The sequence below is a fragment of the Calidris pugnax genome, unplaced genomic scaffold (genome assembly GCF_001431845.1).
Source record: "Calidris pugnax isolate Ruff unplaced genomic scaffold, ASM143184v1 scaffold273, whole genome shotgun sequence".
Lineage (NCBI taxonomy): Eukaryota > Metazoa > Chordata > Aves > Charadriiformes > Scolopacidae > Calidris > Calidris pugnax.
This window is the reverse complement of record NW_015094508.1, coordinates 4,956,035-4,977,574: the sequence shown is the minus strand read 5'-3', so window position 1 is coordinate 4,977,574 and position 21,540 is coordinate 4,956,035. Positions and strand designations below refer to the sequence as shown.

The 21,540-nt window shown below is 38.4% G+C and overlaps 1 protein-coding gene across 1 annotated transcript in view; it reads left to right on the top strand.

The window, feature by feature from the left end:
* The window catches only part of ARSB (arylsulfatase B), a 66,075-nt gene extending 57,869 nt beyond the window's left edge, over window positions 1-8,206 (top strand). The window contains exons 6-7 of the mRNA XM_014964822.1: window positions 6,644-6,772; window positions 7,826-8,206. Coding sequence (XP_014820308.1) covers window positions 6,644-6,772; window positions 7,826-8,091 — 395 coding nt within the window. The 3' untranslated portion in view covers window positions 8,092-8,206. The remainder of the gene's footprint in view (window positions 1-6,643; window positions 6,773-7,825) is intronic.
* Window positions 8,207-21,540: the final 13,334 nt, after the last annotated feature.

The following is a 21,540-nucleotide window of genomic DNA, read 5'->3' as shown; positions in this document are numbered from 1 at the left end:
ACTTAGAACAATAAAAAAGTTGGATTTATGGGCACCATACAGAAGGAGGAGTAGAGAGCTTCTGATAAGACATCTAAAGCTTTAAAATGTAGTAAAAACTTGATCAATCCTTCTTTTTTTTTTTTTTTTTTTTTTTTTTTTTATGGGAGTAATTCTGAAGATCTGAGTAAACTACTGCTCCATGGACAAGATCTTTGTTTTTCTAGAGAAGCTTCAGCTGCTCTTGGGGTGAGACAAAGAAAAAACAATTTCTGGGACTGAAGCAGATATGAAAAAGATAGTTTGGAGGATGAAATCAGATTAGGAGTGTCTTTTTTTTTTTTTTTTTTTTTTTTTTCTTTTATTGCCATGTAGCATTGCAGGCATCAAAGGGTCACAGAATTATTTTGGTGTGCAGCAGTAGTAGAAGAATTTAAAAGGTTTTGAGTTACACAGATAATAAATGGGGTTTCAGACATTTTTGTCTTTTTCATGGTTGTCAAAGAAATTAGTATCTTTTTATTTTAGATAAAGTTTCTGGTAGGTAGCTAGGATTGTACAAGCCAAGGAAGAGATGATTGATTCTCAAGCGTACATTGATCACCAGGGAAGAAATGTGAAGAAATGTTTCTTCCTGTTTTCCGCCCCAGAAATCATTGCCCAGTTGGATAGTGAACTAATGAGTTAAACAGAAGGCTATTGTAAGTATATGCAAAAATACATAGGAAGAGAGTTTTTTTCTCTGGAAGAACTACTCTCCTAACCTAATGATGTATTAAGTCCGGAGTACACATAGGATACTGAATGAGGTCAGAAGAGCTTTTTTGGAAGGCTAGGAGGGAAAAAACAGTGCTAGGTACATTTCATCATTTTTTATGATCTTCCCTATAGTTAAAAAGTCAAGTGAAAGAACAGATTGCTGGGCAAAGTAAGCAGCTTTGATTTATCTTTTCTGTTTTACTTTGAATCATCATTTATTAATTACTTCTTGGGACACACTGCTGGATTGAATGTACCAAATAATTTCTTCACTATGGCAAAACCTGTCATCTTGTAACATTTGTGTAAATTGTAGGGGCATTTTTAAAATTTAACATTGTATGATTAAAGTAGGAAATAATGTAAGTATCAGATTCTGATCTCAATCATGGTAGTATAAATCTGGTATGAATCCATTATCTCAATTATTTCACTCTTGATTTACCTTCTGGTATAAGTGAAAAGCAAGCCTTAAGCAAATAACTGACTGATCTGCAGTAATACGAACTCAGCTGTGTGCTGGAAGCTATTGATAATGCAAATTAATATTCTAATTTTTTTATGCTATCCCTCCTTTTAAGAATAGCACTTGAAGTAAACTACATATGCTATTAATGGTGTTTATGTGTTTGTATAACTACAGTTAAGCCTGAATCTGAATCATTTATACTTATAGAGGAGGATGACCAAGATGGTGAAAGGTCTCAAGGGCAAGAGTTAAGAGGAGTGACTGAGGTCACTTGTGTTGCTCAGCTTGGAAAAGAGCAGGCTGAAGGTGATCTCATCACAGCCTACACCTTCCTCAAGGGAGACAACGGCAGGGCAGATGCTGATCTCCTCTCATTGGTGACCAGCAACAAGACACAAGGAAATGGAATGAAACTGCGTCAGGGGAAGGGCAGATTAGACATTAGGAAAAGGTTCTTCTCAGAGAAGGTGGTCAGTCACTGGTTCAGGCTCCCCAGGGAAGTAGTCACGGCACCACGCTCATCACAGTTCAAGGAGTGTCTGGACAGTGGTCTTAGTCATACAGTTTAGTTTTTGGTAATCCTGCGAGGACTTGAGGATACTTATGGGTACCTTCTAACTTCAGATATTCTATGATTCTGTGATTCTATACTTACCTTTTGTGAAAGTTTTCACCCTTTCAGTTCAATACAAACAGAGATTATTATAAAAAGGCTTGCATAAATCTGCTTTGACATAGCACTCTCTTTTGTAAACAAAATATTTAGCTTGTCCTGAACTGAAAGCAATTTGTTAACACGTCTTGGGTATGATCAGGCCAAAAATCTATCTAGCTCATTATTCTATTTCAAAGAGTAGCAGTTCTGCAGGAAGAATAGTACGAGGGCAAGCACATAAGTGTACTTCTCTTGCATCACCCCCCAACCTGCAGCTAATAGAGCCCTTGATTTTTAGGTTGTGATTTTGGGTATAAGAATCCTTGGTGGATTTTACTTCCACTTTGTGAACTGTTTTTTATCACTCAACCTGCATAAACTTCTGGCATCCACAGCATCCCATGGAAAGGAATTCCACACTTGAGTTGGGTTTGTGATAAGGAAGTATTTACTACTGTTTACTTTCAATATGCAGCTTCATTATTTATTTGATGGCCTGATTAGAAAAGACCAGTTTCTTATTCAGCTTGTCATGGCTACACACAATTTGATAGACCTCTGTCCTGTTCCTCATCAGTTGTCCATCTTTCAGGATGAAGAGCACTATTTATTTAGTCATTCTTGACACAGAAGCCATTCCATAGCTTTAATCTTCCTTGTCGTATCTCTTTGTATTTTGCATGGTTTTTTCAGTGTCTGTTGTGTGAAATCAGGATCAAAACTGCATAGTATCATGTGTGAGGCAAAACAAGGACCTAGGTGGTAACATAGTGTCCCATTCTTTGCCACTTCTAATGGTGGTTTTGCTTTTCTGCTGCTGGACTTTGCCTGTTAGCTACAACTTGGCGAACTCTTCCCTAAACAGCAATAGCTGTCCAGAGCATGTTCTTTTGTGTATGCAGAGTGAGGAGAGGCTTCTTTCCCCATGTTCATTATTTTCCCTTTTGTGATACTTACATTTGTGCATTAGCAAGGCTTCTAATGCATTGGAAGATTGTTCACTTTTAAGAAAAGTCCCACGTATTCGCTGGTCATCATTCAGGTCATTATTTATATACTTACCCAGTTGTAAATTTTTCAATGTCCTGCCTGAAGAGTATGCTATGGAATATTAGAATTATCAAAATGGCAATCATTTGTGCAAATGAAGCTAACATTTTTATGATGAGTTTTCTGAGCATCTTGCATAGATTTTTCAGAGTTGCTGGCATTGGCCTTAAGTTTCTTGAAGGTACAAATTAGCTATTGAAGGTTATTTAGGCTTTTGTATCCTAATTTGGAATACATATATGTTTACAGGAGCAATGTATGATAATGGAAAGAAAAGAATTAAGCTGAAGTTTTCATAAGGGGCAGAGGGACAGGCTTTTAAAGTATTTAGATAACAAACTGCTTTTGTAGGTGGTGGGAGTTGGCCACCTCAGTGCTTTTTATAATCTGATCCTGAAACCATTCCTCAGGCTTTAAAGACTAAGGATAGTCTTGAAATATGATATAAACTCCAAAGTAATTTTCCAAGGGCGACATTTTCTGAAGGACTTGTCTTTTCTATAGAGATATAAAAGCTATTTGAATACTTTTTGGTGACCTACAACTCCAAACAAAACACTAAAATATTTAGATCAATTTGTTGTAGCATTAAATATTTGAAAATAAATATCTGAATGAAATTTTTAACTGCTTTCTTAACTAAAATAAGTTGTATCATTTCCCTAAAAAGAAATACAGCAGCTGGTAAGGGTCTGAAGTTGTGCTTTAGGAAACAGTGGCTTCTGTTTGAAAATAGGGAAATTTGAGGGGCTGTGGGAGTTTTTTTAAGGTAAAAACAAATCTTTAATATTTCATTAGTCACTGATACACTGTTGATTAAATGGCAGAAAAATAAAATGTCTAGCCTCTTTGCACAAGCAAAAGCTTCACATTTTTTATATATAGGTCTATAGGGAGAGTATGCGGGCATGTGAAGGCAGACTTGATTATCCAGATCAGAAAAAAGTATCTGTCCTCTGACTGCTGGATTAGTTCATGAGGTTGTTGTTAGTGCCTGGTCAACTATAAGGTAAATAAAGAAGAAAAAACAAAAGCCAACCAGCAATGCAGAACAGATGCATAGAAAAACTGCTTAGGTGCTATGGTAATGGACATTTTATCTTGCAAAGGAAACAAAAAGAATGTGATTTCTTTAATCTGCCAAATTGGAAAACAGATCCCTGTAAAATTCATACAGCAAGGGGGAAAACTGCCCAGGTATTTTGCATTTCACCTGCACTGGCAGAAGCTGAAGAAAGAAGACAGAGGTAGAAACTTAACTGCTGGGCTGAAGAGGAGGAGAAAGTCAGGCAAATACAGTGGGAGGAGTATCTGAGCTTAAGGTGGAAGTCACATCATGGAAAGAAGAGAACTCATATCAAACAATAGTTTTATTTATCTTAGTTCTGTACCTGGTGCTTATATAATCTAATAAGCTGGCAGTCCTATAAATACCCTCTCTAGAGAACATTCAAACAAGCATCAGTCTGTTTTACATGACTGATATGCCTGATAAAAGTTGACCTGTGCTGCCTGGAAAGCAATGCACTTGTCTGTTTAATAGACAGTACATTTCTTTGGCAGAAGACGAATGCATGCAATGGGTGAGTTAACATGACTGACAGAGTTCTCTTTTTAATAGCTCAACTTGAGGGAATTTATCTCTTCAAAAAATTTTGCTGAAAGATAATATTCCACCAAAGAATTTCAACTACAAGCTCTGGTAAAGGCATTTCTTAGTGTAGGATGTTGGGTTTGTTATGTGGACCAAATAAGGAGTTTTAAAAATTATTTTACCTTCTGGAATCTTATTTTAAGTTTCATGCGTGGCATTCTAAGGATGTTTTGGAAAGTATATCTAAAAATACAATCTTTCATACTGTTTATTTGAAGTATTTTAAATCATTTATCTTGTGTAATACTATGGCTTCATATACTGTAGCTCAGCACTCAGAAGCATTTTCTCCATGCTAAACCTTAAAACCAGGAATACAGACTCACATAATTTCTCCTTTAGACCGAGGCTCAGTATCGTAATTTTGAGACATGATGTTTAAAAACTACGGTTGTGTTTTTTGATCTGCTGAATGTCTTTCACTGTGCTCTTTAAGAAAGTGGACGGCAAAGATGAGTATTCCCAGTAGCAAACAGTATGACAGAGTAATACATAACATAATGATGTTGAAAAGTAAGCAATATTAATCTTTAAACTGATCGTATCTGTTATGGACATCACATGGCTGTGTAAGGATTTATCTTCCAGAAGAGATTCTTCTGGGGGTGTTTGTGAAATTTTCCTCCATTTTATAGGGATTTGTGTTTTTTTACCATCAGCTTCAGTGCTGCATGATCTAACATGAGCTGAGTCCTCCCCAATCTGTGTATGCATCCTCTAAACAAGTAGTTCCCTGTTAGGGCCTTATTTATCTGGCGACATTATACAAGTCTGATGTAAACAGGGAACTTGGGTATGCACAAAAAGTGCTTATTAAAGAAAAACTGATTCCAAGTGTGAACCCCCATAATAAAATAGAAACTTAGCAGGACTTTAGTGAAAAATGGAAAAATTCTGTCCCCACATTTCCTTTCCAAACTTTCTGTTCTTCTCTTCTATCAGATGTGTATTTGCCTCACTGTGATGTACAGAATTTACTCTCTTTGGAAATCTCTCGTTCTGCTTCTAATACTCAATCTCACGTGATCATTGTGCATGTCATGGATTCTCTTTTTTCATTTCAGTGGCAAAAATCTGTCAGTTGAGTCCTTCAAATTCCCTAAAGTGATTGAAAATCACCTCTTGAAAGACGCTAGAGAATCAACATTTGTTCCTCTCCACCCCCTGATGTCTTGTTTCTATTTTAATTGTAGAGTTACCTTCTGGTAGTCTTCTAGTAAACAGGTATCAACTGGTACAGTTAATGTGAAACTCTTAGGTTTTCTGTCTTAAACTCCTATCTTGTTTGTTAAAGCTGATAAGCAAGATGGTTTGGATGCTTCTATAGTGTGTGTCTGACTCCCTTCTGGTTTCAGTAAATAAATGGTCTCCTGATCACCCCTGGTGTATGCATGTTAATTTTTTTTCTGAGCTCCTTCCTATAAGGAGTTTTAGGTTTCCTTTTGAGAGGGGATCTTCACATAGTTGACATTTGAGTGTTTTCAGCAGTATCTGGATATGGGGCCACACCATATGCGACTCTACCAAAGACAGCATGAAGACAGGCTTCATGCTGTGTCATGCCGTAGAATTACCTCGCTGGCCAGATACAGATCTACATGAATGCAGGCAGCTCAGTCCAGAGACACATCTCTCTGTGTGTGAACACAAGGCAGGACCTGAGACTTGGTCCCTGGAGTGATCTAAGAGAATGAACAGCAGTAGCGTTGGTTCAGGAGATCTTTCAACCCTATATTCCTAACAGGCAAAAAGATATAGGCATCTGTATGAGCAAATCTAGCAATTTGTGAGCGTTAATATAGACATGAGATACACATATAATATCCACATACAGAGTGAGTTCAGTTATCCAGACTCAGGTGTAACATTTTCCACTGCTAACTTTTTGGGGTGCAGTTCAAGTTCTGAGTTACGTATATCCACTGAATCATAGCACAGATCTTTGCACATATATATAACAAAATCTTTAACCAATATATAAAAATAAATGGATTATACTGCTTTGTTTTCTGACAGAATTATAAAAATTACTTCATGCATATGCAATGTTCCTAACTTAGTTTACTGTTTCATTAAGGTCTTGGCATTGACAATAGGACAACTTTACCACAGAGCAAATCTTCTCCATGGGATGATACACTCTTTAATATATCTATGCACGCAGCAATCCGACATGGAAAATGGAAGTTACTAACTGGATATCCAGGTAACAAAGTAACTCATTTTTGTAGAGTGTGTCATATGTCCCACCTGACCCTGATCCAAAAACAGTTTAATTCTGTTTAATGTATTTTCATTTCTTTTAGTTATTCTGCTGACTTCCCAGGTTTTTGATCACATGCAAAAATCTAGGAGGGGCACTTCTAAAATCCAAAAAACATGTTCTTTCACTTCTCAAATATGTTGTATAAAATGACTCTCACAGTAGTGGAAACTATCATAGAAGCATAGAATATCTCAAGTTGAAATGGAACCATGAGGATCATGAGGATCCTTCAGCACAGGAAGGACATGGACCTGTTGGAATGGGTCTAGTGGAGGATCATGAAGATGATCAGAGGGCCGGAGCACTTCTCCTATGAAGACAGACTGAGAGAGCTGGGGTTGTTCAGCCTGGAGAAAAGAAGGCTCTGGGGAGACCTTATAGCAGCCTTCCAGTACCTAAAGGGGACCTACAGGAGACATGGGGAGGGACCCTTTATCAGGAAGTTTAGTGGTAGGATGAGGGGTAGCAGTTTTAAACTGAAAGAGGGGAGATTTAGATTAGATATTAGGAAGAAATTCTTTACTGTGAGAGTGGTGAGGCACTGGAACAGGTTGCCCAGAGAAGTTGTGGATGCCTCATCCCTGGAGGTGTTCAAGGCCAGGCTGGATGGGGCTTTGAGCAACCTGCTCTAGTGGGAGGTGTCCCTGTCCGTGGCAGGGGGGTTGGAGCTAGATGATCCCTTCCAACCCAAACCATTCTATGATTCTGTGAAATCCAGAAGAAAGTCTATGAAATCAATTTATATGAAGTTAAGTTACATGGAAGTTTGAATCCCAATGGTGGCGGTTTTTTGTATAAATAGAATCCCTGTATAGGTAGCCCTGGACTAGAGAGACTCTGGTGCTGGGCTTGAGTTAAGGAATGCAGCAGCAGCCACTGGCCAGTGGCTTGTCAAGGGACCTAGTGAATTTGTCAATTACAGTATAACTCTACAGCTCTATCCTGCTGCTCCGTATCTGAGAATTAACTCTGAGTCTGTTTCTGTTTCTGCAGGCTGCGGCCATTGGTTCCCTCCACCATCTTTGTTCAATGAGTCAAAGATACAATCACCTGATCCACCAACAAAGAGACTTTGGCTATTTAATATTGTTAGTGATCCTGAAGAGAGAAATGATTTGTCTGAAAAATATCCCCATGTGGTGGAAAAACTGCTCTCACGGCTCCAGTATTATTATAAACATTCTGTGCCTGTGTTCTACCCTGATGAGGATCCCCACTGCGATCCAGCAGCAAGTGGGGCTTGGGGTCCTTGGGCATAGTGCACAGCACTGCATCCTGCAAAACAATCCTGTAGTAGAGTCTGGTTTATGGACTCAAGGTGCTAGTCACATATTTCTTACCTTTTTTATTAAACTATTGCTGATTTTGAGCTCATTCCTTGAGTAATTCGGTATTTCTTACTCTTAAAATATGTTGGGAATCTTATTTCGATATTTTCCCACTTTCTCCTTCCCAAAAATTATATGTGAGATGCTGGTAAAATTCTAAATCTGTTGTTCGAATATTCTTTGTCGAGAATATTCTTTTAATGCAGAAGGCAAAATGTTGCCTCCCTCCTTGAAACAGATTACTTTTCTTTAAAATCACCCAGAATGTGTCCATCGTGTAGAATAAATGGATTTTTAATTTCATGTTTATCCAGAAGACAAATTTTAGTAGAAGCTGTTCTACATCTGTAAAGAACAGGAAAAAAAAAATACAACAGTTGACATAATATGTTTTGCCTTTAACTTGCACCTCCATCCAGAAAAGGGAACAGACAAAAATCTTCTACAGTAAAAAGTAAAAAAGTAAAAACTCCCAGAATACACAAAAGTCACTAATCCTTGTTCACTGTTAAAGTATCAAACTGGAGTAGAGACTGGTGGTCAACTGGAGTGCAGGGCTGTCAGGCCGAAGGATCTTGACAGGCTGATGGAATGGTTAAACAAAGACTTCATGAAGTTCAAGAAAGGCAGAGTCCTGCACTTGTGGTGGAATAGCCCCATGCAGGATTGCACGCTGGGCTGTGACCAGATACAAAACATTCTTGTGGGGAAAAAGAATCTAGACATCTAACTGGACAATAAATATTAGAGTTGCCATGTACTTTGTTGGTGAAGAAGACCAATCACATGTTGGTCCATAGCAAGAATGTAGCCAGCACATTAGGGGAAGTGTTTATTTACCTCTATTCAGCACTGGAGCAAAGCATCGTATTTTGCAGCTTCCCTATACAAGAAAAGTATTGACAGATTGGAGTGAGTCCAATGGAGCACCATGAAGATGATCACAGGGAGGAGAACAAATGAGAGAAGGCTAAAGAAATGGGTTTGTTTACGTTGGAGAAGAAAGGGGAAATTGCTATCTTCAGCTATCTTATGTGAGGGCATAGAGAAGATGAAGCCAAACTCTTTTCAGAGATGCACAAAGATGAGAAGCACACAGGGAAGACACGGAGTTCCAATTCAATGTAAGAAATGAAAAAAAAAAAAAAAATAAGAATCATGCCATGAGGTTAGTCAAATATGGGAACTGTGAGGCTATGGCATCCCTATCTTTGGAGATGTTGAGTTCCTGCTTTGAAAGTGACCCTGAGCAATGTGATCTAAGCCTGAAGTTAGATAAAATTTGAAGTTAGCCCTTCTTTGCTGGTGGTGAGGAACAATCAGGTGACCTCCAAAGGGGCCTTTCTATATGAATTGTTCAGTGATTCTATGACGAACAAAACCTTACTTTTATTGCCTGTCTGGTGAGTACCCTTTCTTTTCAGGTTTTGTTTCTTTAGTAGAGACTAAACATAGTAGAGACATAGTAGAGACTGTTTTCATCCTGAAGTGGGCTCTGAGCCATGAAGAAACCAGGCCAAGCAACATTTCTCAGTTACTCATCAAACTGATGCAAGATCAACCCACCAGCTCTCTTAATGTCTCAAACCTCTGGCGTCTGGCCAGAGTTCTGGTACTGCTTCTCAGCATCTTTAGCCAAGTTCTCAGGCTGCAGAGCTCTACGTGTCATCCTCTCCACAACTGAGAGATATAACTGCCTATTTTCTGGCTCCAGGACCAGATCTTAGAAATTGCACTAAAATTTTGCACACCTTTTCCCAGTTTACTTCAGGAGACTTGTGCTAATTGTTAGCAAACAGATTAATGAAGGGGCAGACTTGGCAGAATTTGTGCATTTTTTTAAAAATAGGAAGATAAAGCACGGAGAAGATGAAGCTCAAGAAAACAGACAATGCATATAAAAATGAACAGAAATTCCTGCTTTCTGATACAGCTGATTCTCCATTACACTGTCTTAAATCTAGCTTGCCTTTTCCACCTTTGATGTTTTCCTACAAGTAGAGGTGAAGCCAGAGTTCTCCGGAAGCCTGTTCAGCTGTTTGTCTTTTTCTCAAAAAGCCTAATGTTTATTTCTACCTTTTGTCATTTCTCCTCCTTTATTTCAGTATTTTTTCTATTCTATTTCATTCACTCTCTTCAGCCTTGAAGATGGGGAAACAAGAAATATAGCTTAGGAGGAAATAATTCTCTGTTAGTGGGTAAACATATATTCTCTGTGGTTTGATTGGATATATTTTGAAACCCTGTTTCAGACCAAGGTTCAGTCTCTGCCATCCATCAGTGGCTTAAAGCAGATGGTTGCAGCAGGATATGACTAGGGCAAGCATATGTTATAAGGTCTTCAGATTGTCCCTCAGCGTCTGAATGATAACTTCTCAGATAGCTTCAGATAGCTTCTATCTTTAGTTGCCTTCAATGATTTTTTTTTTCTTCCATGAGGTTGCAGAACCTTTCCATTTGGCATGAGGTTGCAGAACCTTTCCTTGGGCATAGTACACAGCCTTACAATACCTTGTAAACTGTTGGCATTCACACAACTGCACATTTCCACAGCTTAACTACACAGTATAAGAGGAGTCATCTGTTTCTTTGTGATCTGCTTCTAGGTAATTTGAATTTCCGTTGGTAAAATATATATGCTGTGAGAGGAGCTTTTACTACACAACATTTAGCAACTTTCATATTAACCAGTGTCTTTAAAATAGCAAAAAGAATCTGTATGTTCTGCAAGGTAGTCTCCAGACTGATACCTGATCATATCTCCTTCCATTTCACGGAAAGCATTTAAGGTTTTCTTTCTGTGATGTGTGACTGCACGGTCAAGTCCTGCTCAGGTTTTAGCTAACCCACAGCTCCTGCAACGGCCTGATGTGTGTTGGGAGCAGCACCACTGAGTCAAAGTGGGAGCAAGGCTTAGGCAGCCCATGGGAAAGGCTACAGGTCATCATGCAGCCGTCATCACCTGCAGCTTGCTGTTGCCTGCTGCCATTATCCTTGCTATTGACTGTCTGGCAGTTCCTTCAGAATCCACTAACTTAGGGAAATGGTATAGACCAAACTTCCAAGCTGGAAGGTACAAACACGTCAGTTTACCCAAAAGGCTTTTGAAACACATCCAGCAGCAGCCATACTGCTGAGGCTTCCCTGCTTCCCGGTGTGATGCAGGGGAAGCCCGCACTGTGAGCGAGGAGGAAGGATGAGCACTCTCATCATCAGCTAGGGAAGTACTTTGCTTATAGGTGCATGGGCTATAAGTTATGAATTAGACAACTTGTGAGCTGGAAACCTCGTGAATTAAGGGATGAATTAGTGAATTCCTGTGTTAGACTAGTCTATATGGAGATTGAGCCCTTGTTCGATGTATGTGTTTGGTTTCTTTACTAATGACCTCATAAAATAATCACAGAGTATGTTGTCCTGTAAATTTAAGAGATCCAAAGGGACCGTAACAATCTTGGCTTCACAGGGCAGCAGTGTTTCACTTTTGAGCTTTTGAAGATTCTTTAAGATAACTAAGGCTCAGGCTCTATTACTTGCAGACCACAGCAGGGGATGGAAAACATAAGTAACACAACCTTTTTATAAGCTATTGCATCACCTTGACAAAGCTCACAGTACTTTCTTCAGTGGCTTAGAAAAACCTTTATTGCAGTTCCCTTTCCTAACTATTGCAGTTTATTTTCTACCAGTGCAATGATTTATGCTAGTTTATAACATACCTGTTTAGTACTGCAACTTTAAGTTTCATATTCTAATTTTCTGTCACATATATTTAGAAGCATGGTTTGGAGTATGGGATTCTGAAAGAATAAGGTGTCAAATCACTTTGTGCAACTTTTTGAGTTAGTATTTCTGTATGTTATGCATTATTGCTACGGGTTGGCCTTCAAATCTGAAATAAATCGTCCAAATGTCAGAGGTTCCATCTGTTTAGTACTCCATTCCTCATTTGTTCAGAATGTGTTGGTTAATTTATTCTTGCAGTCAAAATGCAGATGGAGAAGTTGACAGCCATTCCCCAGTATGTAAGGCAAGTAGATCCAATGAATTTACATTATTCTCACTCTTGAAAGAGCTGGCTGGTTTTTTCGTAGCACGTATTTGTTTAGCGCTCTGTCTACACAAGCAGACATGTAAGACTTGAAAGCTAACTGTTCTCAGTCAATGCCCACATGTAACATTTTAGTTTATAGTAGCAATTACAGGATGTGGTTGCCACAATAACAAGGGACTGGGCTGGGGGGCAGGGGGAATTTCTGCCCTACATTCCTGTGTGTCATTCAGCATTCGGCACTCATATTACTTGAGGAAAGATGTTGGCTTACCCACAAAAATGGGAACTTTTGTTAATGATATTTTTATTACAGGTACTGGTTTTTTTATGCAGATATCCAATTTCATGGAACAGAAAGAAACACCAACTAACTTCTAAAAGCTCAAGTAATTAATGGGTTTGAGTCTCCTGTCAATGTTAGCTCCTTGGCTAAAGTTATAAAAGACTAAAGAACATCTAATTTTAATTTCAGAGGTAAGCATAGCTTTTATATCTTCTCTTTTCTCTGTGTCCTGTAATCTGTATTTTAATATGTTGCTTAAATTCTAGTTCATATAATTCATCTGCTAGGAAGAGACTGTGGCATATCACTATCATCTGCAGGTATCAAATTCACCCCCTATTTCCTTTGGTTGCATTTTAAAATCTAAGGATTATTTACTTAGCTACAGTACACATGATTATTTATTTTATTTCCTAATTATTTTCCATGGGTGGTCCTTCATAAAATATTTTAATTGAACTGGGTTAGGGGAAAAAACCCATCTGGCTGAGACGTTTAGGTTGGCATCTGCAAAGAGTTGTATACTGTTCAGTTGTTTCAAATTGAGAAATACAAAATTCTTTATATATTTTGTGGTTACTTGAGTAACATTCAAAAATGCAAGCATTTTGAACTCTCTAAATAAAGCTTCATTTCATCCCTTTCCAAGTTAAGATTCATTCTTAATCTAGCAAACATCTGAGCATTCTGAATTCAAAAATCTTCATTTTTATATTGTAGAGATTATTTAAGCTTCAGAAAAGTAGCCAAGTTTAGGAAGAATGCTCACACTGGCTACTCATTTTGCATTGCTTATTTACAAAAAGATGCAGACAAACAAGGAAGGTATGATTTTTTAAGCAAAACAGAAAATCTGGACCTGTTCTTGAGTCAAAGACCCTACATTCATCCTGAAAATACTTTGTCCACCTCTCCTAAAGTTGATAAATGAGTCTTGGATGCGACTCTGAGTTTAGAACTCTTCAGAATCTCTGAACAGAAGAACCCAGAGTTTAAATCCTTGTGGTCTGTGTGGATTTGAAGCTCCACTAGCAGTCCCTGTTGGCCTCTGTGAATTTGCCTCTCATCTTACTTTCTAACAAAGTGGTTTAATGGTAGCAAGGCTACTAGGGATATTCCTAAAGCTCTTCCGAAGCAGTAAGTGAGCTTGGGGTTACACAGAGAATAGTATTAGACCTGTGCCAGCATAACGCTGACTTACCAAAGAGACCTGATGGAGGAGGTCATAGTGACAGAGCCACTGATAGGACATGTGTGATGGAGTCTGGCACATGAGGACATGCGGTCTGCATGTGTAGCCATGTTTGTAATCCGGGGGCCAGGGAAACCCAACTGAGAAATAGAAATCAAACAGTCTAAATGAAAGAAAACTTGACAAAGGAAAAAGTATATAATCTCAAGCAATACTTGGTGATCAGGAATCTAACCATAAGTGTGGGCTGTGCTTAGCTTAGGAACACCAAACAGTTTCCAAGATGTAGCAGTTGTGAGGGAGAATTCATCTTCCTGCCTACCTGCTCCTTTGGCAGCCCACCACAGGCCCCCTTCCAACAGGGCCCCAAGGCTGTGCCTCTCTCATAACATTGGCTTAGAACTGACATGATGGAGAGGTCAGAGGACCCTTTCTACACCCCAGCCCTTCCCTTGGCAGCACCTTTGCAGGCCCACCCTAAGTGGACCCATAGGTCTCTCTAGCTATAAATAAGCTGAAGTTCGTAAGGGGAAAAGTAGCGCTTTTGCTAAGTGAAGGGAAAAAAACCACCACCAATTCTAAGTCTGAGGATGCTTTTAAGGAATTTTTTGGCCAGCAGGTTTCCAACTGGGTGTTTTAACTCTTTTAGTTTACTTTCTTTGTCAGCTGCAGGCAGTGGACTTGATTCAGTTTCGGGTTGAGTTGTTATGTGGGAAGATCCTGGTTAAACATACGGTGTGGAGAATTCCCTGGGGTCCCACGCTGCTTGTTCTGATTCAAGTGCTCTCACATGTCTTCTTCCAGTGCTGTGCAATGCGTGTATGAGCTCATCTACATTGAGCAGAACTGCTGCAAACAACAGTAAAAAACTTTTTGGCACAGAGCAGGCAGGGTGAGTCAGCCACCCAACCGCGGACGGATCCAGTGACAGCCCTTGTGATAATTGCATACCGTGGTTAGCAAAGGCAAGGAGGATGATGCATTAAGTTCTTGTTGCGTTAGTGTTCCCTCCTGAGAGTGTTATTTTTATGGGGTGGAGTGGAGAGAGATTGGAATGGTTGGCAATATATCTGCTGCCAAGTTTCAAAAAAGTGACTACCGGCTGCCATCATCAAAGCAGCTACCGGATGTTGATCCCCTAATTCTGGCTAAACTCAACAGCAACAAAGGCATCTATATTTTGTCTGCAGGACTATAGTTAGAAAAAAAGTATAGTCAGAATTGCTAGATTTGGATCTAAGGAATGCAGTGCTTATTTGGGCGAATCTTCAAAAGCCACAACAAGGTACTACACCAAAGCCACCGATCTGGGCAGCCAGATTCTGGCATTCAGGACAGTGATAAAAATAAAAGAGCTCTGTCTTGCTTTGTGCCATGAATTCTTGTGATTTCTTCAAGCAAACAAGGAGTTAGAAAGCAGTGAATACACGTACAAACAAAGTTAGCAGCGTTCGGTGTTCAGCAATCCTTGTTGAGTAGTTTTGGGCATAGATCCCATAGCAATGAATGGGAAACTTTTATCAGGACATCAGTGGCCTGCCCAAATCATTTCATGGGATCTACAATTCTGCTGGGAACATCCCACGATGACCCTATTAGCCAGGGATGTCGGAGCCTTTCCTCATTGTGTATATTCTCCCAGCACACTCATGAAGTAGGAGTCATCAATTTTTATTGGATGGAAAGCTCTGAAATGGCTCATTCAAGGACATCTGAGCCCTTAAGTTAGCCTTACGCTTATCCTGCCTCACTGGGAAAAAAGGTTTAACAGGTCTCTCCGGATGATGAGAAGATGAATGTTGAGAGCATTTAGTCAGATGCTTGACTTCACTTCTAGGAGACATACTCTCAGTTCCAGCTTGACTCTACTTAACTCACTGTAACAAATACCTTTTTTTTTTTTTTTTTCTCTATAAATTACAGTCATGGCAGTTCTGTGACTCCAAACTGTTTTCTGAATGTTGCTCACCAGTGCAGGGTTATCTGTGAAAACAGTCAATTTCTGGAGGATCATCAGTTTTTCTCCTCTGCCATGTGTATTAGTGGTAAGAAAAGCCTTTTTAAAAGGCTGTAAAAATCATAACAACTGCCATCCCAACAACCATGAAAACACTGCTGCCCTGTAGGTGGCCCTTACAGATGTACTGAATTTTCACTTTAATTCTTATCCCCTTTGCTTTGTTTTCAAATACTCTGTTTTACAAGTCATACATGATTGATAAAGCACTGTCTGAAATAATCCCAAGGTGGCTATTAGTCTGGTCTGGTCACACCCCCATGCCCCAGCAGTGACATGTTATAGAAACAAAGTCATTCTCCTGCCTTTTCAGTTCTGTTTTGGCTTTACTCTATAATGAAGAGAGCATGGTCATGGTATATTAAACAACTGGATAAAAGCAACATATACATTACCATTACTCCCAGCTAAAGCTCCGAGACTAATATAGTGGAGAAGCCTGGCGAAGAATTTACTGATAGTTTTCTTTTGCCATAAATTCAGCCTAAAAAAAAAAATACAGAACAGCTGAAATGGCACAGCCTTTGACTGAGTAAAAAGTAGGCACATTTATAATATCAAAGAATACTTATGAAAATATCCCAGCTGGATTTTGAAAAATGTAGGAGGGAATAAAGTAGAACAATTGCATTTCTGTTTGTATTTGCCCTACAGTGTAGCCCACTCTGAAGAAACATTTACAGAAGTGAATGATTGAGAGATTGTCTCTTAGAGGCAGCAGGTATAAGGCGTCTCAAAATCCTTTGAGTTATAATTGCTTGTTAACAACAAGATTTTCTGGTAATTATTTCTACCCACAATACACATGGATTTAACATACATTATTTTAGGTGGAGAAGTTTTTAGAATGCAGCCTTTTTCTCTATAATAAAGAAAAGGCCATGGTATAATAAAAAAATGGCTAAAAGCAACATTTTTTTTAGTTGTTATTCTGCCACTAGGAGAAATGGAGAGCACCTATGCAAGTGTTAATTCTATTTCTAGCAATAAAAAAAAATTGCAAGAAGCCATCTTTCTGGCTGTAAAGACTGAATGAAGTGTTACTAGGCAGGTCTGATTATTAACCTACAGATATTATTGAGGATTTTTGTACTATTCAATGAATTACGCATTTTGTGTTTAACTTGTGACATTAAATATGCATGAATGCAATTCAAAACCCAAATCCAAACAAAGCAAGCTTATACTTTGTCTAAGTTTGTCGTCCTTCTAAATTTCACATTTTGGGTCTCTGGTCCTAAATACCACGATGAAATTACTTAGTGCAGTAGCATGTATTTTTTCAGAAGCAGTTACGATGCTGAGACCCTGCTATAACAACGTAGTTTAATAGCCATTCTTCTCATGTCCTATAGAAAAGTATTTGAAAGCATTGCGAACTGCTAACAGAAGCTGATTTTTAATAGCAGCCACTATCCATCCCTTTACTTAATGTGATTTTATGACATTTGTTTGATGGCACATTCAAATAAAATAATGGCCTCTTTTTATATATGTGCTGGGTTTATCCGGAGTTTATTTTCATTGTGCTTTGCATAAAGATACTGCTGATGGGCATTAGAACAAAAGACAATGTTTTGGGAAGTCTCAGTTTCATCCTAAACATTAGCCTGGCCATAAGTGACTATAATACAATGATAATCATCCAAACTGTAGAAGTAGCAGAGATCTGGCATTGTTTAGCTCCGTTACTCCAGAACGCATACACAACTGCAGCACTCTTGAAGCACTGTTCCTTCCGCTGCTGTGTTAGGAGGCGACCACAGCATCATCAGAGTGAAAGTCAGAGTAATTCCACTCAAAACTATAGCTTCTAGTAAATGCAGTGTTTGTGAAAGATCTTTGCCCATGAGCTGCACTCAGAAGACTATGAACTAATTAATGATTAACATAGGTGTGTCTTAGCTGTCCATATGACAAGAGGGAGAGGAGAAGATACTGGGATCAATAGAGACAGAGCTGTGCCAAAAAATGTCAAAGGCTGTGCCTTTTGGAAGAGCTTTGTTGAGGATGTTGGTCACTCCACCTGAGTACCTGAGTCATGGTTCCAGCTTGGTTTATGAGCCAGCCCAGTCCAGTTGTAGAGCGGAATTAAAGATTCCCATTTATAATATAAACTGGAATCGTATTCTCAGTTCAGGCAAAACTCTTTGATTTTCCTTCACTGATAAAGTTATAGTTGTGGAATCATGGGCCTGCTTGAACAGTAATCTGAAGATGGGATGTGCCGACGACTGTTATCCTGTCACTGTTGGAAGAGAAACTCACTCTCTCAGTTAATAACTCTCTTAGTTTTTAGATCTATGCAAATTACTCTATTCTTGTTTAATGTTATTTTAGCTTTTTTCATTGTGTGTTTATCTTTAAAATAAATGTTAGCTAGATATGACTCCAGAGAAAGAGATCAAACATGCATTTGTTCATAGAATTTCAGTTTCAGACCAGAGCTGCTAATATTAGGAACTATCATTAGTAAAATTTACTACCTTGAAAATGGTATAATCTCCATTATATATATATATCTCCATTTCCTCATCCTTCTGCTCAAAAACCTGGAAATGAAAGAAGTTTTTTCATAAAGATCAAATGATAGCTATAAACCGTAGAATGAAAAAATATGTTTAAGATGGAATTTTCTTTTGGTAGAACCATAATAAATCCCATACAGACAGAGAGCCCAGTAAATCTGGTAGATTTCTATAACAGCAGAGTTCTAAAATGGGCCCATATTTAGCTTTACATTACTGCTTAGAAATCAAGTTCCAAAAAGCTGTAACAGTGGCTACTGTTCTTTCCCTTAGGGTCTGAACAAGGAAATCCAGTGTCTCCTGGTCAGCAGTAGGAATCCCACTTTGTAATCTGACACTCTTCATTCCTTTCCTCTCAAAGGCAGTAAACCAAAAAATTAAAGGCAGAACAGATTTTCAACAAATTGTGTAGCATTTTCAAATCCTCACGCACCTTTAATGATTTGTTGGCATGTACAGACTGAAAGCTTCGTGACCTGGCCTTTCTCTTGTCAGTTCCTGCTCTCATCACATCGTCTAGTTATGCACATTTCACTGAGAATTCATGCTTTCACATTTCTCTGATTTCAGCCCTATTGTTCCAGACTCTTGAGGAAGAATAAAGTCATAGAAGAGCCAAGATCTTCATGTTAGGAGGCCGATATAGCTCTGCTGTAGCCAACTGAGTACGCTAGTTTATACCAGAAAGTATGATGAAGTTATTAGAAATATATTAGTCCCTTTTCTCTATATTTTTATTTCTGGTCTCTATCAAGCATGTGGTGGTGGCATGCTTCTACATATTTATATAGCAGTAACAATTGGATCTTTTCATGCTCAGAGTGAGTAACTCCACTCTAGTCAGTCTGTAATTTCTTTCTGACAGACTCGTTATTTCTCTGCTGATGATATGGTGATGGTTTAGGCCAGCTATACAATTTAAAAACAGACATTTTTTTGTGAGCACAGAATGTCTAACCAAGCACACTTCTGTCCTAACAGCACATAACCCTACTCATCTGATGACTACCAGTTGTAGAACATGCTTATAACACGCTGAGTAGAGCAAACCCGTTGCTATACAGTTTTCCTTGCTGCTGTCATTTCTGTTTGTTTATCTTTCTGTGATGCTGTAAATGATGGATATATATATTTTTTACAGAAATCATTGCAAAGTCTAAGTCTAATTTCTTACTTTGGACTAAGAAATTTATCTAGTTGCTTTGGGTGCTTGCTCTCATTTAAAATTTGTTCAAGTTCATGCTGGTGTCAGTGTGCCCTCTGACTTCATTGGAAGACCTCAGACCTATTTAAAAAATCAGATTATTTGCAATGAAAGACATACCAAGCATGACACAAGCTGCAAACTCAGTTGGAACTGTATAAACCTCTGTAAGATTTGTTTGTAGTAGGAACAAATATAGTAAGGAGAGCAGTATTAGGAAATCTGGTTGCTGTTCTTTGTGCTTTCAGTACATGTGCTTCACTTTATCTGTATATATTGAAATTATGCATCCTTAAGACAACGATTTTTGTAACATTCTTAAAACTGTGGTATTTGCTGGCCTGGCCTAAGAATTTCTGAGAAGTCCACTGTTGCAGCTAGTACAAATTTCTTGGGAAATCATAGTAAGGTTTTGGTGAATATCGCACCTTGGATTTGAGTACATGGCTGTAGTTGATACCTTTGGTATATGACGTTTAGCTCAGATCCATACCCAAACAACAACAGGAACTATCCATGTAAATTAGCAAAATAAAAGCCTGCAGATTTCTGCATGCTGCAGGAGGTGGCAATAGAAAATTCCAACACAATGACTTTATGCTTATAGGAAATGATGTGGGTATTGTTCATTGTCACTCTTAGCAGTGAACGTTAGACAGCTGAAATTTATGTATTGCCTGCAAAGCAGAGAGAGATTTAGAAGGTAATGCATTGGCAATTAATACACCCTAATTTTAATGGGTCCACCGCCTTAGACTTTCTGCACCACCTTCTGAGATCAGGTGCTGGGAAGAGGGAACACTGCCATTAGCACAGGGAAGTGCAGTCTCAGGCTCCGCACCGGTAATTATGAGCCTGAGACTCATGGTTACTGGTGATTAATGTTCCTTTATATTTTGCTAGTTTCTTCCTTCTGGGAAAAGATCACATAAAGCTGAAGTACTTTCAAATAACTATTGATATTAGTTGATGACAATTTTTTTAAAAGGTGCGTTTCTATGTTTGTTGCTGACAAATTAAGAATCAGAGTGTGTTGTTTAACTAAATCAAATGTACATAATTGCACTTAACTATTGTAACTGCTTCTTTTTCCCACACTGTTGTTTTAGTTTTTTTAAACTTCAAAGTCACCAAATTCCTCCTGATTGATGCACTGATATTTTAACAATGTCTTTGTTGTGTACTGCAATCAGACAAGTGCTAATCCCCTTGAGGAATCTGGCAGGGCTGTGGGAATCTTCCAGCCATAATAGTATCTCTATTGCAAATGTGATGATATTGTCAACTTCAGCTGAGTTGACAGAATGTGCTGTTGGTGTTGAGGGTGGATTATATCAACTTTCTCTATTGACTCACGAGTCTAAGGTCATTCATTTATACATTCTTCGCTGGCTCTGGTAGGTTTTTTTTTATACTGTTCTGGAAGATGTTAGAGATATAAATGCCTGCTGTATTTAAACAAAGAAAGACTGTAATCAGAAATACTAAAAGGAAAAGCCAACAGGAAATCCTAACTATAGAGTTAACATAAAATTACTACGGAAAAAAGGGATGGTGAATTAGTGAAACTGAAGTCTAATGGATCTACTAATGGGGTAACAAAGTCAACTCTCCTTTTTATTAGTTCGAACTTTAAGAGAAAAATAAAGCAAAAGATGCTGAATGTAGTTCCATGTACAGTACAACCATAGGGCACCAAGCCTTTGCTTTGCGTATTCAATTGTTTACAAGTTATTTTAGCTGAACACTACTGTGTTTGTTTTTCTTCAACAGTTTTGAAGTGCAGAATAATTCCATTGTAAAATAATTTTTGGGGCAACGGATGTTGCAGCTGATTCATTAAATGCCTAAATGTGTAACCTCCTCATATTTATTCAGTTTTTGGATCTCTGCCTCAAGCCATGATTATCATTTGTTCAAATTCTGGCACAGACCATCCATTTCTCCAGTAATCTTAACAGGGTTTTTCCAAGTACGGGGAAAAGTCTAGATTTTTATTCTTTTGAGTTACTCTACAATTCCACTTTCTCTGTACTTAAATTAAAAAAAAGGAAGATACCCGTCATTCAAAAGATCTGGCAGACCCATGACTTGCAAAATAT